The 14,704-nt window shown below is 40.8% G+C and overlaps 1 protein-coding gene across 1 annotated transcript in view; it reads left to right on the plus strand.

The window, feature by feature from the left end:
• The window catches only part of MTMR12 (myotubularin related protein 12), a 35,003-nt gene that overhangs the window by 9,989 nt on the left and 10,310 nt on the right, over nucleotides 1-14,704 (plus strand). Inside the window, exons 6-11 of the mRNA XM_056848105.1 lie at nucleotides 2,685-2,808; nucleotides 7,760-7,835; nucleotides 9,100-9,206; nucleotides 10,630-10,754; nucleotides 11,746-11,824; nucleotides 12,047-12,117. Of these exons, the coding sequence (XP_056704083.1) occupies nucleotides 2,685-2,808; nucleotides 7,760-7,835; nucleotides 9,100-9,206; nucleotides 10,630-10,754; nucleotides 11,746-11,824; nucleotides 12,047-12,117 (582 nt within the window). The remainder of the gene's footprint in view (nucleotides 1-2,684; nucleotides 2,809-7,759; nucleotides 7,836-9,099; nucleotides 9,207-10,629; nucleotides 10,755-11,745; nucleotides 11,825-12,046; nucleotides 12,118-14,704) is intronic.

The raw sequence follows: 14,704 nt of genomic DNA on the forward strand, positions 1-14,704 counted from the left end.
AACGTGTAAGTTCATATGAAGAACAAAATAGAAAACATTGACACAGTAATTGAATAGAGCAAAAACTGGAGAGTCTAGCTGTAAGGACAAAGATGTCAGCTGCTGTAATGTCCTGCAAACAATTGGCATTAGGGATATGTGTTTGAATATTTTCGGTCCAGATAAATATCCCAAAAGTACCCTATTGGTATTCTCCAGATATATTCAGCTGTCTAGATGCTATGTAGAAGTTACTGGGATACCAGTAAGTGGGTCCCAAAAAAGTCTGGAAATATTTGGGAGCAGCCGGGAATATTGGAGGCGTTTTAAGCGTTATCAGGCTTCCAGGGCTGTTTTTCTTTATTTTCACTGTGTGTCAGTGTTAGTATGTCCTTGATAGGTCTTGTTATTGGCTTGTCAGGTTGGTTTGGCTTGGATTTTGCGCTTTTAAATTGATTCTGATGTTCTTAACAACACTGTGTACTTTGTTTGCTCAAGTTGGTTTGCATTGGATTCTCTGGTTCAACATTGGGGATGTACTAAACTAAATGACTGGCAACAGAGGGAGATGGTGGAATTCCCATTGGATACAATGGGAGCCAGGAATACCAGTTGACTTGCACGGGCTCCATTAAAATGCATTACAGCACCCAAAAGTTGCAATGAAAATGTAAAACAGATTTAGAATGGTGGTCTCTGGGCCCAGATAAACTGTGCTGGGACTGGAATCAGGACACTTAGAACTGGAATGACAGCCTCCATCATGGAATGATGGTCCCTTGGAGTAGCAAAAGTATTCTGGAACTGGAATGATGGCATTTGGAACTAGGATAATAGCCCCCAGAATGGAATGATGGTCTGTGGGTCTAGAAGTGTTCTGGGACTAGAAAGACTCCAGAGTGAAATGACAGTGCCAAGGATTAGCATAGGTGTTCTGCAACTAGAATGACAGCCCCCAGAGTGGAATGACGGTCCATGGAAACCAGATAAACTGCTCTGGGCATTCTAGTGTCAGAGCAGTTCATCTGGTCCCAGGGACTGTCATTCCCCTCTGGGGCTGTCATTCTAGTCCCAGAGCACTGATTCTCTTCCTAGGGGCTGTCATTGCACTCTGGGGCCTGTTATTCAAATTTCACGATGGTTCTGCTACTCCCAGAGACTGGCCTTCCACTCCTGAGCCAGTCCTTCTAGTCCCAGAGCACACATACTATTCCTAGGGACTATCATGCCACACTGGGGGCTGTCATTCCAGTCCCAGAGCAGTCTGTTTGGGCCCAGAGACCCTCATTCTGCATTTTCATTGCAACATTTGTGTGCTGAAATGCATTTCAATGGAGCCCATGCATGTCGATTGACATTCCTGGTTCCTATTATATCCAGTGGGCATTCCAACATCTCCCATGGTTCCCAGTGGGCAATTTTGTCATTTGTTTTAGCATGTCCCTCCTTGTGTTAAACTGGTTTGGCTTGGATTTGCTGCTTTGACATTGTTTGTGTTATGCTTGCCATGTTGCCCATGGTTATGCTGGGATTCCTTGGTTCTGCATTGGTTCTTTTGGGCTTGTTGGTTTGGTTTGCTTTGGGAGGCGTATGGTTGTTTTGCCTGCTCTTGTGTCTGTCTATTCTTTGCCCTGAAGAAAGCATGGGATCCCCCCCAAAGGAAAATGCATGATGGCTGGGGGGCACCTTGCTCAGGGGTCCATAGAGATCCAAGAGGTCCACTCACTTGAAACTTGGGGGTTATTTAGTGGAGAGGCACTCTCATCTCTGCCAGTGTGGTGTAGTGGTTAAGAGCGGTGGTTTGGAGCAGTGGACTCTGATCTTGAGAACTGGGTTTGATTCCCCACTCCTCCACAGGAGCGGCAGAGGCCAATCTGGTGAACTGGATTTGTTTCCCCACTCCTACACATGAAGCCAGCTGGGTGACCTTGGGCTAGTCACAGCTCTCTTAGAGCTCTCTCAGCCTCACCTACCTCAAAGGTTGTCTGTTATGGGGAGGGGAAGGGAAGGTGATTGTAAGCCGGTTTGATTCTTCCTTAAGTGGTAGAGAAAGTTGGCATATAAAAACCAACTCTTCTTCTTCTAAGTCTTGTGTGATCACAGGAGTGGCTTTGTAGTTTGCCCAACTTCCAAAGGCAGGGGGTACCTACAAAAGGATCTCTCGTGACTCTCTGGACTGCAGGGCAGGCTTATATGAGAGAATGCAGTCTTTCGGATAGCTTAGGGATTTTAAGGGCAAAACTAGTGTCTAATAGTGCAAGGGGGAGCTCTAGCAGTGGTCTCTGAGCCCTGGACAAATGTGTGTTCAATACTGTTAAGTTTTATGGTGGCATTTAGTTCCTTGAAGTACTCCTCAACTGCCTTGAGTTCAAAAAGCCGTTTGAGGCTTTGATAACAAGAATATTTCAAAGAGCCAGGAAAAAATGCTGTGCATGTACAAGCAGCATTTCCGCCTTCATATTCTGCCCAAAAAATTCAGGTGCATGTGCTTCCCTTTGAATTGTGGCCATAGTCTGAAGTAGCGGCTTTGATGTACAAACATCCCAGTGGAATACTAATTTTGGCCTTTCAATAGCAAAACTTCATGCCACTCTGGCGGATTAGAAAGACTTCGCTTCAAAGGCATCTCCTTGTCTCACAATCAAACTGGTAATGCTTCAGTAATCAGACTTCAGGTGTAACTTGTTTGTATCTTTTTTTAACAGAAATAAAAAACCAAACGGTGATGTTTGACACTATTAAGGACTGGCGTCAAGAGTTGGAACGGACCAAAGGGAACCTGAAATTCAAAGCAGTGAGTGCCAACGAAGACTACAAAGTCTCCAAAAAGTAAGCATGCATTTCAGATGTTCTTTAATACAAACAAGCTAAGAGACGCTGTTGTACAAATCATTCTGTGCGTGCAGACTGGCTGTGGTTTAAGAACAGAATAGGTCACAGTGGTTTCAGAACTGGTTATTTCAACCAAAGCTTTCCTAATTATTGCATTTACAAGCTAATTTTATTTTTATTTTTTAAACAATTCAATACACTATAACACACCCAAAAACACAACACTACACATACATACATACATCAAAAAGACATACTCGATTACTTGGACAAGACAGACATCTGTTAATATGTGAAGCGATGATAAAGCCAACCTAATTTCAATTATTATATAAAAGTTTTTCGTGTATTATATATTGTAAAAGAGGTTATAATTGGAGATAGAGAACTGCAAACCCTGTAAACTTTATATATGTGTGTGTGTGTGTGTGTGTGATGGGAGAAAAATTAATAAGTAGAGAAACTGTGAGAACATTGTACTATATTAGTATTTTTTCTACTATAAATCCTAAACTTTTCTTTCATATTGACCAAGCATCCTTTTACTCAATATAATACTGAAATTTTGCTAGAATAACTTAAACTACCTATATATCACAACTCTGAATAGTTTTTGCTAACTAACTGCCAATTAGTAATGATATCTTATTATTTGTTTTTAAATTAAAAAATGTTTTTTCAATGTCATGCTACATGAATGCAGATATCAGGTAACTTGGAAAGTGTGCTTATTGGGGTGGTGGGACTTGAAAGATTAATTGGTACTTGGTGCCACCCCTGTATGCCTAAGAGACATACATCTCTTCTTTGGGATGAAACTGAAGACTTCAGAGATCTGACGACTATGGTGTATGCTATATGATCTTCGGTGCACAGGCTTAGTGGATTATCTTTACATTTCATCCTTCTAAGCTGCTGTGAGAAACACTCTTGAAAAAGAAATTAAGTATCGCGGTGCATATGCACAGAAAATAGCCTTTTGCAAACAAAGACTGTAGAGAGTGATTATCTAGGCCAAGGGTCTCAAAGATAAGGTCTGCAGGCCAGATCTAGCCCTTTGAGTGCTGTTATCCTGCCTGCCTCCCTCAGTTCCCAATTCTGGGAACCTTATGCTCCACACCGCTTGCCTGATGTGGAGCATAATAGGCAGCGGGGATTGGAAGGCGGGGGCTCCAGCCCTTGCTTGGATCGCTCTCCTCTGTCGCCCCCAAAGATGTGGTGCTACAGGCTCGCCAATCGAGGCAATCACCCCCCCCCCCAGTCCTGATCTGGGCTGGCGAGTCCGCTGCGGGCTGGTACACATGGCCTGGCCCAACCAAATGACATTTATGTCATATCAGGCCCTCATAACAAATGAGTTCGACACCCCTGATCTGGGCTCTTAAACATATTGGGGTAGCAATGGTTTTCAAGAGCCTTTCCAAATAATTCTTCCCCAGCAGACTTTCCTGCTTAAAATACATCACCTCCTTACTTCCTCTTTTTATAAAGGAATTTCTTTCAAAGCAATTAGTATCCAATGTTATAACTTCTTAGCAGACTTCAGAGGTTCACCAGGTGGCTGAAGTAATGGCCGCACGTTGGAGCCAGAGGAGAGTGCCAAGTTGGGAGTACAGAAATTTGGGCTTGAAAACACTACACTTCCGCTCTTTCTCTGCATACGCTCACGATCGGGTGGTGTCGCGCTATCCTGACTCACCGCTGTTCCTTGGGCCTCGCTCACTCCGGCCAGGAATAAGTCAGTCAGGAAAGCTTCGTGGCAGCCATGGCATTTAAAGATAGTGGCAAGGCATCTGTTTGTTTGTTTTTAATTTTTTATTTCTTTTTATAAGTAAACAAAAATAAAATCATAATACAATACAAAAAAATACATACATACATATATATATATATATATATATATATATATATATATATATATATAAAAATACAAAATCACACAAAGAGCACTATTGCATCCAATGCTAATACATAATAAACTATACTTTATAAAATATATAGCTCCCAAACCTCCACCACCCACCGGAGCGGTGTTATAACAGTATTTAAAAAAAATATATTATTATATTTACTTATTAACAACACGTTAGTCTATAATTCCTTAACAATACCTATAAAATCCGTTTTTGCCAATTTATCCCAATATTCAGCGGCCTTAGACCATATTTTTTTAAATTCATCCATATCTTTACCGTGTAAAGAATCTGTAAGTTTGGCCATCCGTATATATATCCATAACTTCTCTCCATTCTTTGATTGAAGGTTTATTTGTTTGCTTCCAGTTCTTAGCAATTATAATTCTTGCTGCAGCAAAACTATGTTGACATATGACTCTATCACCTTTTTCTAAGTTCATTTTAGGAATATCCAATAAACAAAAGGCAGGATCTTTTTTTATCTTTGAATTAATCAAATTATTAGTTTCCTTTAGGAATATCCAATAAACAAAAGGCAGGATCTTTTTTTATCTTTGAATTAATCAAATTATTAGTTTCCTTTAAAACTAATCTCCAAAATCTCAATTTTTTGCAAAACCACCAAAGATGCATAAATGTACCTATATCAATACCGCACTTCCAACAAAGACCGTCCTCCTCTTTTTTCATTTTACTTAGTAATACTGGGGTTATATACCATCTGTAGAACATTTTATATAAATTTTCTCTTATTTCATTAGTAATAGTAAATTTAAATTCCTTTTTCCACAAGTTTTCCCATACTTACAAATCTATGTTATAACCTAGTTCCCTCATCCATTTCACCATGACTGGTTTAATTCTTTCCTGTTCTAAATTCATTTCAATCAATAATTTATAAATCCTTCCTATCATTCCATTATTCCCCTTGGTTAGTATAATTTCAAATTTGGATTTATTTTGATTAAATCCCCTTCTACTATCCTTATTAAATATATCCCTTTATTTGTAATACATAAACCAATCTTTAATATAAAGTTCTTCTCTGGTTTTCAACCTCCATGTCCCCTCTTTATATTCTATCATTTCTCTATATATATTACTATCCAAATTTAAATGAACACCCCTTCTCTTATATGCTTCTATGGGATTAATCCAACCAGGAGTTTTAGTTTCCAAAAAGCCTTTATATTTCTTCCATATTTGTAATAGACTATTCCTAATAATATGGGAATTAAAGTCTTTATTTACTTTTTCTTTCTCATACCATAAGTATGCATGCCACCCGAATCTTAGATTAAGTCCCTCCAATTCCAATAATGTGGGATTCTCTAATAGAGTCCAATTTTTTATCCAGGTGAAGCAAACTGCCTGATAATACATTCTCAAATCTGGTAATCCCAAACCTCCTATTTCTTTCAATTCCACTAAATTATTATATGCTATCCTAGCAAGGCATCTGTTGAACAGGAAGTAGCAATTCACTGAATCAAAATTACCTTGACAAGTTGTAACGTGAAATCTCTTGAGAAAGTCTGTGCAGATCTGATCAGAGGTGCAAAAGAAAAAAACCTAAAAGTGAAAGGACCTGTTCGCAAGCCTACCAAGACTGTGAATCATTACACGGAAAACCCTTTGTGGTGAAGGTTCCAAGACTTGGGATCGTTTCCAGATGCATCTCATCAATTTGCACAGTCCATCAAAGATTGTCAAGCAGATTACTTCCATCAGTAATGAGCCTAGTGTAGAAGTTGAAGTTACTATTGCTGATGCCTAAATGATGTCATCTTTTCAATAAAAGTTGTTAGAAACTTTAAAAAAGAAAAGAGAAAACTACACTTTTGGGTTCTGTGATCTTGGCATCTTCGCATAGCCCTACCTCAACGTACCCAAACCTTACCTGCATGCTGCTTGACTGGGTCAGCTGACAGTGGTCACTTGAGGCTACTGATGGTCAGCTGCCCACTTGGCTGAATTGCACAATACTGTCCACATGACTCTTGTCAAACAAAAGAACTGCACAACGTCTCTCTGTAAGGAAGTCTTTGTTTGCTGGGGAAAGTGTCATCAGTTTCTAATGATATGAAGGATGTGATTGTGCAAGAAATGTGGGGACCAGCTTGAGATAAGCATGTATTAAGAAAAAGAAGAGTTGGTTTTTATATGTCAACTTTCTCTACCACTTAAGGGAGAATCAAGCCAGCTTACAATCAGGTGCTGTGAGCCTGTTTGAGTTTTGTAATGAGTAATGGATGTCTTGATTCATTTGGGATGTTGACAGTCATTAGTTTTTACGATTCTGAAACTTGTAAGCCATGAGTCCTGGGTTCCAGTAAAAAAGTGGCATATAAGTATATAACAGGAGAAAAAAGGCTTCTCTTGCCAGAGGTAGAAGCTGAGGCAGTTGGGCTGAGAGTCAGCAGGAGCCAGTGCTTCTGAGAGGTGATATGATAACCATCTTCAAGTACTTGAAGGGCTGTCATATAGAAGATGGTGCTGAGTTGTTTTCTGTTGCCCCAGCAGGTCGGACAAGAACCAACGGGTTGAAATTAAATCAAAAGAGTTTCCTTCAAGACATTAGGAAGAATTTTCTAACAGTTAGAGTGGTTCCTCAGTGGAACAGGCTTCCTCGGGAGGTGGTAAGCTCTCCTTCCCTGGAGGTTTTTAAGCAGAGGCTAGATGGCCATCATCTGTCACAGTGCTGATTCTATTACCTTAGGCAGATGATGGGAGGGAGGGCACCTTGGCCATCTTCTGGGCATGGAGTAGGGGGTCACTGGGGGTGTGGGGGCGAGGTAGTTCGGAATTTACTGCATTGTGCAGGGGGTTGGACTAGATGACCCTGGTGGTCCCTTCCAACTCTATGATTCTAAGTATTCTAAATACAGAAGTACAACCATTGCTGCTTTTGCTGTTGTCGTCCCCCCGTCCCCCCCGGAAGTATTACTCTAGTAGGGGAAACTTTTAATTCCGAAGCAGTCATGACTTTCGGGATCATGCAGGTATAAGATTATTAAATTTATTTTTTTTAGGTTGCCACCCTACTTCGTTGTGCCCATGGCTGTCTCTGAAGAGAGTCTTCTGGAGTACCAAGGAAAAGGAGTGCCTGTGAGTATATTTGTAGCGAGACTGAACAGAAGGTTTCTAATAAAATTCTCTGTAGGGCTTGTTCTGGCACAACTGACAAAATGGAGCAATACATCAAATGGGTGTGGATCATGAACAAAGGATACACGCGACAGACAAAAATTGTACATGGGACATAAGTTTTGAGTAATGAGCCTGTTTCGCCGTCTACACACATGGAGCTGATGCCACGAATTCTGCAGAGTGAGATCTCTAGGCATTGAGAGCCTTTAGAAACCCTCTGGCAGTCTCTTTTGGCTGTTCTGAAGAGGGCTGACCTTCCTCGATACTTGCAGAAGTGGTCTGCTCTTCAAACGCTTTGCTGCAGGGCTATTCCTATCGTGAACGTCTACTGTGAATTTAATGCAGTTCTGAATCAAATAACTTCTTAAAACGTGTTGTGACACCATTTCTGGTTAATTCTCATGCTGCTGTAAATCTTCTCTCTCTTTTTCATATTGGCCTGAGGCTCCTGTTGGCCTCTACTTCAACAGTGTCAAGCTCAGCTTCTCAGAATTATTTTCAGGAAATAAATGGAAATGTGGTTATTAACTTTTAGGCTATTGGTTTCTTGATGCGACTAGCTGGCCTTGTAGTCCCCATATTTAGAGGTGTAGCATAGTCTGGGTTTGACAAAAAAAAGGCCTAAAATAAGATTAAGCCAATATAATAATACAAGTACGGAGCACACCCAATGAATTTGTTAGGAAATCTAGTCCTAAACTGAATGAGTAATCAAACTGTAGAACTCCCTGCCAGTGGATATAGTGGCGGCCACAAAACGGTTAGACAAATTCATGGGGAGAGGCCCGTCAATGGCTACCAGCCATGGTAACAAAAGGGTGCCTCCATAGACAGAGGCAGTGAACCTCCGAATACCAGTGCTAGGAGGCAGGATCAGGGGAAGGCCTTGGCATCTGTGTCCTGCTTGGCCCTCCAGAGCAACTGGCTGATGGTTGTGTGAAACAGGGTGCCGAACTAGGTGGACGACTGGCCTGATGTATCTGGTTCTGCTTAAGCTCTAGATGTCACACAGAGTGATTCTGTGCAGCAGGGCATGCGTACGCATCATGAAGACTCACAAGTGTACCGTCACATAGTGTGTACTGTGCGCACATAAGATCTTCTGCATGGCCCCTGTGCCAGGCTTTCCTTTGGGAAACTACAGCTTTGATCTTAATGTATATAAAATGAGTGTCCCTGGTGTATAACCACCTGCTTAATTACCTGTAAACGTGTGTTGCAGATCTGGTGCTGGTCTTGCCATACGGGTGCTGCTCTTCTCAAAATGTCAGCGTTCCCCAAAGAACAAGATGACAGTGCTTCACAAATGCAAAAAATCTTTTTGGAAGGGTTAGTAGATGCTGTTCTGTCCAGTACTTGAGGCATTCCTCCCCTGGTACTATATTTGCATAGTTGCGAACACTTGACTTCATTTTTGTTTCAGTGTGCTTTTGGGATTAAATTGGGTGCTGGGAGCTATGCTTTAAACCCATGTACTAGCTGATGTGCCAATGAAACTGTTTGCAGTATACGACTGTTAATGCTTCTGCATGGTAGATGGTATATTGGGTACCCAGAGAAGGTTGACAAATGGCCTAATGACAGTATAAATACCAATGAGTTACATAAAATAAACTAGCAGAACTTTAATACAATACAAATAGGTAAAAACATTTCAACAAAACTATCAAAATGTTTTTAACTATGTAGTTCTGCTAGTTTTATGTAACCCATTGGTATTCATACTGTCATTAGGCCATTTGTCAACCTTCTTTGGTTACATAGTTTTTCTGGGTTAAGGTTTTTCTTCCCATTTCTGTTTTTGGTTTAGATGGTAGATCGGACCAAAAAGCAATAGGGCAGTTGCATGCCCAAAAGTACACTTTTAACATCCCCTTCCCCAAGCAGTACTGAGCACTCAGTATAGCACCTCCAAGGATATACTTTGGGTATGCAATATCCAAGACCTCGGCTATGTAATCGGTGTGTGTGTGTGTGTATATTAGTTTGTCAGTTTTGTAAGCTGCCTCAAACCTTGGGGATGAATGAATATTGACACATAAATTGGCAATTATGCAGTCTGCCTTAAAAAAGGATATGTTAAAATAGTAGCAGAGGATCCAGTCAATAAAAGATTTATCAGAGGCAGTGAATTCCTTGAATGTTCCCAGCAGTGAATTCCTTGCATGTTCCCAGAACTGCTAACAGAAGAAACAGTCACTGCCCAGATGGTTGCTGCTAGCCACAATAATATATTTACTGCATAGCTTAACTTATGCTTGGCATTCCGGTCAGTGTAGAAAGAAACATTCTTTTCTGGATTGGTCTGTGGATGGCTTTTTCTTCCCATATTATACTTACAAAGCCCTGAGAGGTTAACAGCTCAGCTTTTAAAGCTCATTCTTCAGGATACTACAGCACTATTGGAATATCTGTAGGAGGCAATGCTCTGTGTGCATAGGGCAACTGCAACAACAATCCTGCTTACTTTCTGAAAACAAGATAACTGGATAGTACTGGCGTTACGACCCTTGTGGATCTACCCTTTACTAAAAAAAAAAAAACGAACCTAAGGTAGCTTCTAACCAGCATCCCTTTAACTTAAACAAGGTTCAGAAATCCTTGAGATTATTGGTAACAGTGTTAACCAGTTTAGCAACTCATATAGCTTGGCATTCTGTTTGTTTTAGAGAGCTGAATTGTTAGCTTGCTTCCTCCAGTTAAAATGTTACTTTTAAAACCCTAATCTTGAATGCTTAATTTGTGTGTTCAGAATGTACAAGACAGTTAATAAGCCGCCTTATGAAGCCATGAAACTTGAAGAGCTTTCAAGCAGTCTTCCGTCTCTGCAAGATATCCAAACTGCATATACTAGATTTAAACAGCTGTTTCTAGTAGGTAAGTACTACTAGGTAGAGGACTGGTACCCGTCTAAAGCAAATAATCAGGTATTTGTCCAGGGCTCTCTGCTACCGAAAATAGCTTCAGCAGTTCTGATCTAAGCTTACTTAGTATATGATCTTCCTTATGCAAAGGGACTGGTTTTAACAGCTGCCTGATGACAGAGTCATCTGTGTGATGACTCTTAAACCAAAAAGGGGCAATTTCCCCACAATATCCCCTGTTATAAAAGTACCTTGTGATATTGAGAGCCGTATCTAAAATGTTAATCTTCAGACAGCTGTCCTTGGTTTCCAATAGTATTGAATTGTTTTATCTCCCCTTTTGTGGCCCTGTTCTTCTCACTTTGATCTTACTTTAGTTGTCATAAATTTTGGCTTGGCCAGACCCCTGTTGATTGTAACTTCAGAATTCAAACAGTCCAACAAAGCAGGGTTTGTTGGCTGACATAAAACTGGGATTTTAAACTAGGGTTTCTAGCTAGTTAACCACTTTTTGATCTAACTTGCGGTTTATTAGGAATCTGAATTTACAAGCCACAATTTTCAGTAGCCCCTACAACCAGTGGTGGTAGTGTAAGCATGATGTCCCCCGTGTTGGGAGGCAGACAGAAGGCAAAAACTGGATATAAACACAGGCTGATTCACAGAGTGGGATGTTTTTTACTTGCATCTGGTGCACCAATCAGTTTGTTACACAAACCACAGCTGGTCATGATGTGAATGCAACTTCAGTATTTTTCTACATTCTTGCTAATATCTGCTACGATTTAGCTCTTGGTCCTCTAGTTTTTTCTTTACACCCTGCCCATTTCATCATTAACCATTTGCAGCTCTATTCTATATTTGGGTAGCAGAGGCACCCGTGTGTGCTTGCTGTCATCATTTGTGTTTTTGAAATGTACTATGTCTTCTTGATGTGAAAGCTTCTCTCTCAAGGTGACTTTCAGCAATCAGACAACTGAAATACGACTTCTTTTTCTAAACAGATAATAGTTCTGACTTCTGGGATACTGATGTAAAATGGTTTTCATTACTGGAAAGTACAAATTGGCAAGAAATCATAAGGTTGGTTTGGACTACTTTTTCCTCAAAGCTTCCCCTTGTAATAAGCCAGCTAGTCTGACACTGTATTGTGAATTACATCGGTACAAATTTTAAAGCTGATGTGAATCTTAAATGTTTATTAGCTCTGGGTTACCCAAATCTGTGTGTAGGCCTTGGCTCCATTGGCTTTGCAGCATAATTACCTTAATTACAGTGACTTACGTTGGTTTTTTCTTCTCATAGGCGGTATCTCAGAAAAGCAATAGAGGTTATTGACTTGCTGGAAGCACAGAATACAAATGTTCTCCTTGTAGGTAAGAGTGGTGTGCATTTTGACTGCTTTTTCTGTGTACTTTCCACTGCAGTTTCTTAATAGCCAGAGTTGAAAGATTCATTAACTACATGCTACTTTGAATTATACTTAAATTCTTCTTTAAAAGGATGTCTACAGTGCATTTAAAGACTTTTCTGGTCGACATGATGTAAGACCCGGCCTCAGTCCCAAAGGGGATCATTCATAGAAGATGAGTTAAATAACTCAAGGTGTTACAACTGAGTCTTGTCTTTTAATGCTCTATGGTCGGAATACATTTAAATTTAGAGTTTTTAGTCCAGTGCATGTGCCAACCCATTTTTAGCACTAATGCCACTGAATTTTTTTTAATTGAGACTTTCTTTCCGAAATAGATGAAACTTAAATGCTTAACCTTGGTTGCGTTCCCTTATTTGCATAAAATTGTATTTTTGTTTAGACACAATTTTCCCCTAAAGTTAAAGCTCCTGAATACTCTGCCTGTAATGATGGGAGGTGAATTTGCTTGTTTGCCTGACCTGATTCACAACCACTTGTTCATAGAGTTTTCCCCGTAGGGTCCTCTTTGCCCAGTATGGCAGTTGCTATTCAATAGGCTCGCACATGCTTAATTTCTTCAGTTTGCATAGTACTGAGCTGCCAAGTCTGGAGTTCCTGATGGAACGTGCATTCTCGAGGAGAATCCAGAGTAATGCTCTGATCAGTATGAGATACTGGCGGACACTTGAGCAAAGTTTTAAAAGACAAAACATCTTTAGTATTCCTCCTTTGCCTGGAGTTGACTGGCTAAGTAAATTCTTAATAAACACAGAGCCAAAACATTAAAAATGACACCAGCTTAGATAAAACACATATTGGGCATTTAAACTTTTAATTTTGATTGTTGCAGAAGCACAGGCATAAATTTTTATTTTTGCAAACGAAATGTTTTCTTGGCAATAAACAAAGGAAGCTCTTGAAGTGCCAGGGGCAATTTATTTTACTTGATACCTTGATAGAACAAAGATTATTCATTCTGGACCAGGTTCAAGTCCTGATTTTAGGAATCCTAGTTAGCATTAACTGTGGTTAATGTTGGTAGGAATAAAGGCAGAAGGAATGTTCTGTGGGGAACAAATGCACGATGCCACAGCCTTCTCGGAACCTCGGTTGCGATTAAGAGATTTGCCTAGTATTACATCCGTACTAGAACTCTCTACTGCTCTCACAACTTTTTATTTAAATTAAAAGAACCTTAACCTAACAAAGCTGTGTTATGATGTAGTTGGATAAGCGGGTTGTTCGTTAAATTTTTAGACACTTGTTCTTTATAATTCAAGCGACGCACATAAGCCAGCGTTCTTACAGACTTCAGCTGTGCCAGAGAGCTTGAATTACACCAGTGAGATTTTTAATTCTTTCCCTTGGTTTTAAAAGTAGGTCTACCTCGTGGTTAAATTTCTTTTGACTCCTGAGCCGACTGTCCTATCAGCTTCTGCACCTTTCGGTCAGTCCCTTCCACAAAGGCCCCAGCCCTGAAGCATTCTACTTAGAGAATTTTTGTGTATGATGGGAGGGGATGTGGCTCAGTGGTAAAGCATCTGCTTGGCATGTAGAAGGCCCCAGGTTCAATCCCCGGCATCTCCAGTTAAAGGGACTAGGCAAGTAGGTGATGCGAAAGACCTCAGCCGGAGAGCCACTGCCAGTCTGAGTAGACAATACTGACTTTGATGGACCAAGGGTCTGACTCAGTATAAGGCAGCTTCATGTGTTCATATGACGAATAGGAAAAGGGTACTGCTGCTTTGGCAGCTTGTTCAGAGAGTACTCCCTGCTACAGTTTTATCTAGAACTGTGGTCAATTTTTCCCCTCCCTTAGGAGTTGGGATTTGAGAGAACAGCTGCTTTACTGCTTGTTTCTCTTATGTGTCCTTGATCCCTTTTGGGGACCTTGTCTCTCAAGTTTGGGGGAAGGGAATATATTGTAAGCAAGATGAAATGAGCCATTTGTATAGGTCCTTTCATGGTAACTTCCTGTTGAAACTGGCTAGAAACTGGCTGTAAAATTAGGATAATATAGTGTACATGGTCACATGAAGCTGCCTTATACTGAATCAGACCCCTGGTCCATCAAGGTCAGTATTGTGTACTCAGAGCGGCGGCAGCTCTCCAGGGTCTCAGGCAAGGGTCTTTCACATCCCCTACTTGCCTAGTCCCCTTAACTGGAGATGCCAGGGATTGAACCTGGGACCTTCTGCATGCCAAGCAGAGGCTCTACCACTGAACCACGGCCCCTCCCCAGAATGTATGTAGAACCATACATTTCCTTGGTCAGACTTGTGCATGGCTCCCACCTTCTGTCTGAGCTGTAAATGGACTCTTCCGAAGTATAGTCACAGCTGGAGGTACCTTTAGCATGTTCTCTTGGCTTTAGCTGGACACCTGCATCTTCCCTCTCCTTCCTTTTCAGTGAAAGCCCTGTCTTCTGCTGCCTCACTTCTTTCTCCTTCACTTGTGAGTAGAGTACTGCTTGCAAGTCTAAAGGGGCTAGGGCTTAGTATGATCACTCGGCAGTTTGCCATTCAAGTAAGCCCAGCATCGGCACAGCT

This window comes from Euleptes europaea, chromosome 4 (genome assembly GCF_029931775.1).
Source record: "Euleptes europaea isolate rEulEur1 chromosome 4, rEulEur1.hap1, whole genome shotgun sequence".
NCBI classification, from domain to species: domain Eukaryota; kingdom Metazoa; phylum Chordata; class Lepidosauria; order Squamata; family Sphaerodactylidae; genus Euleptes; species Euleptes europaea.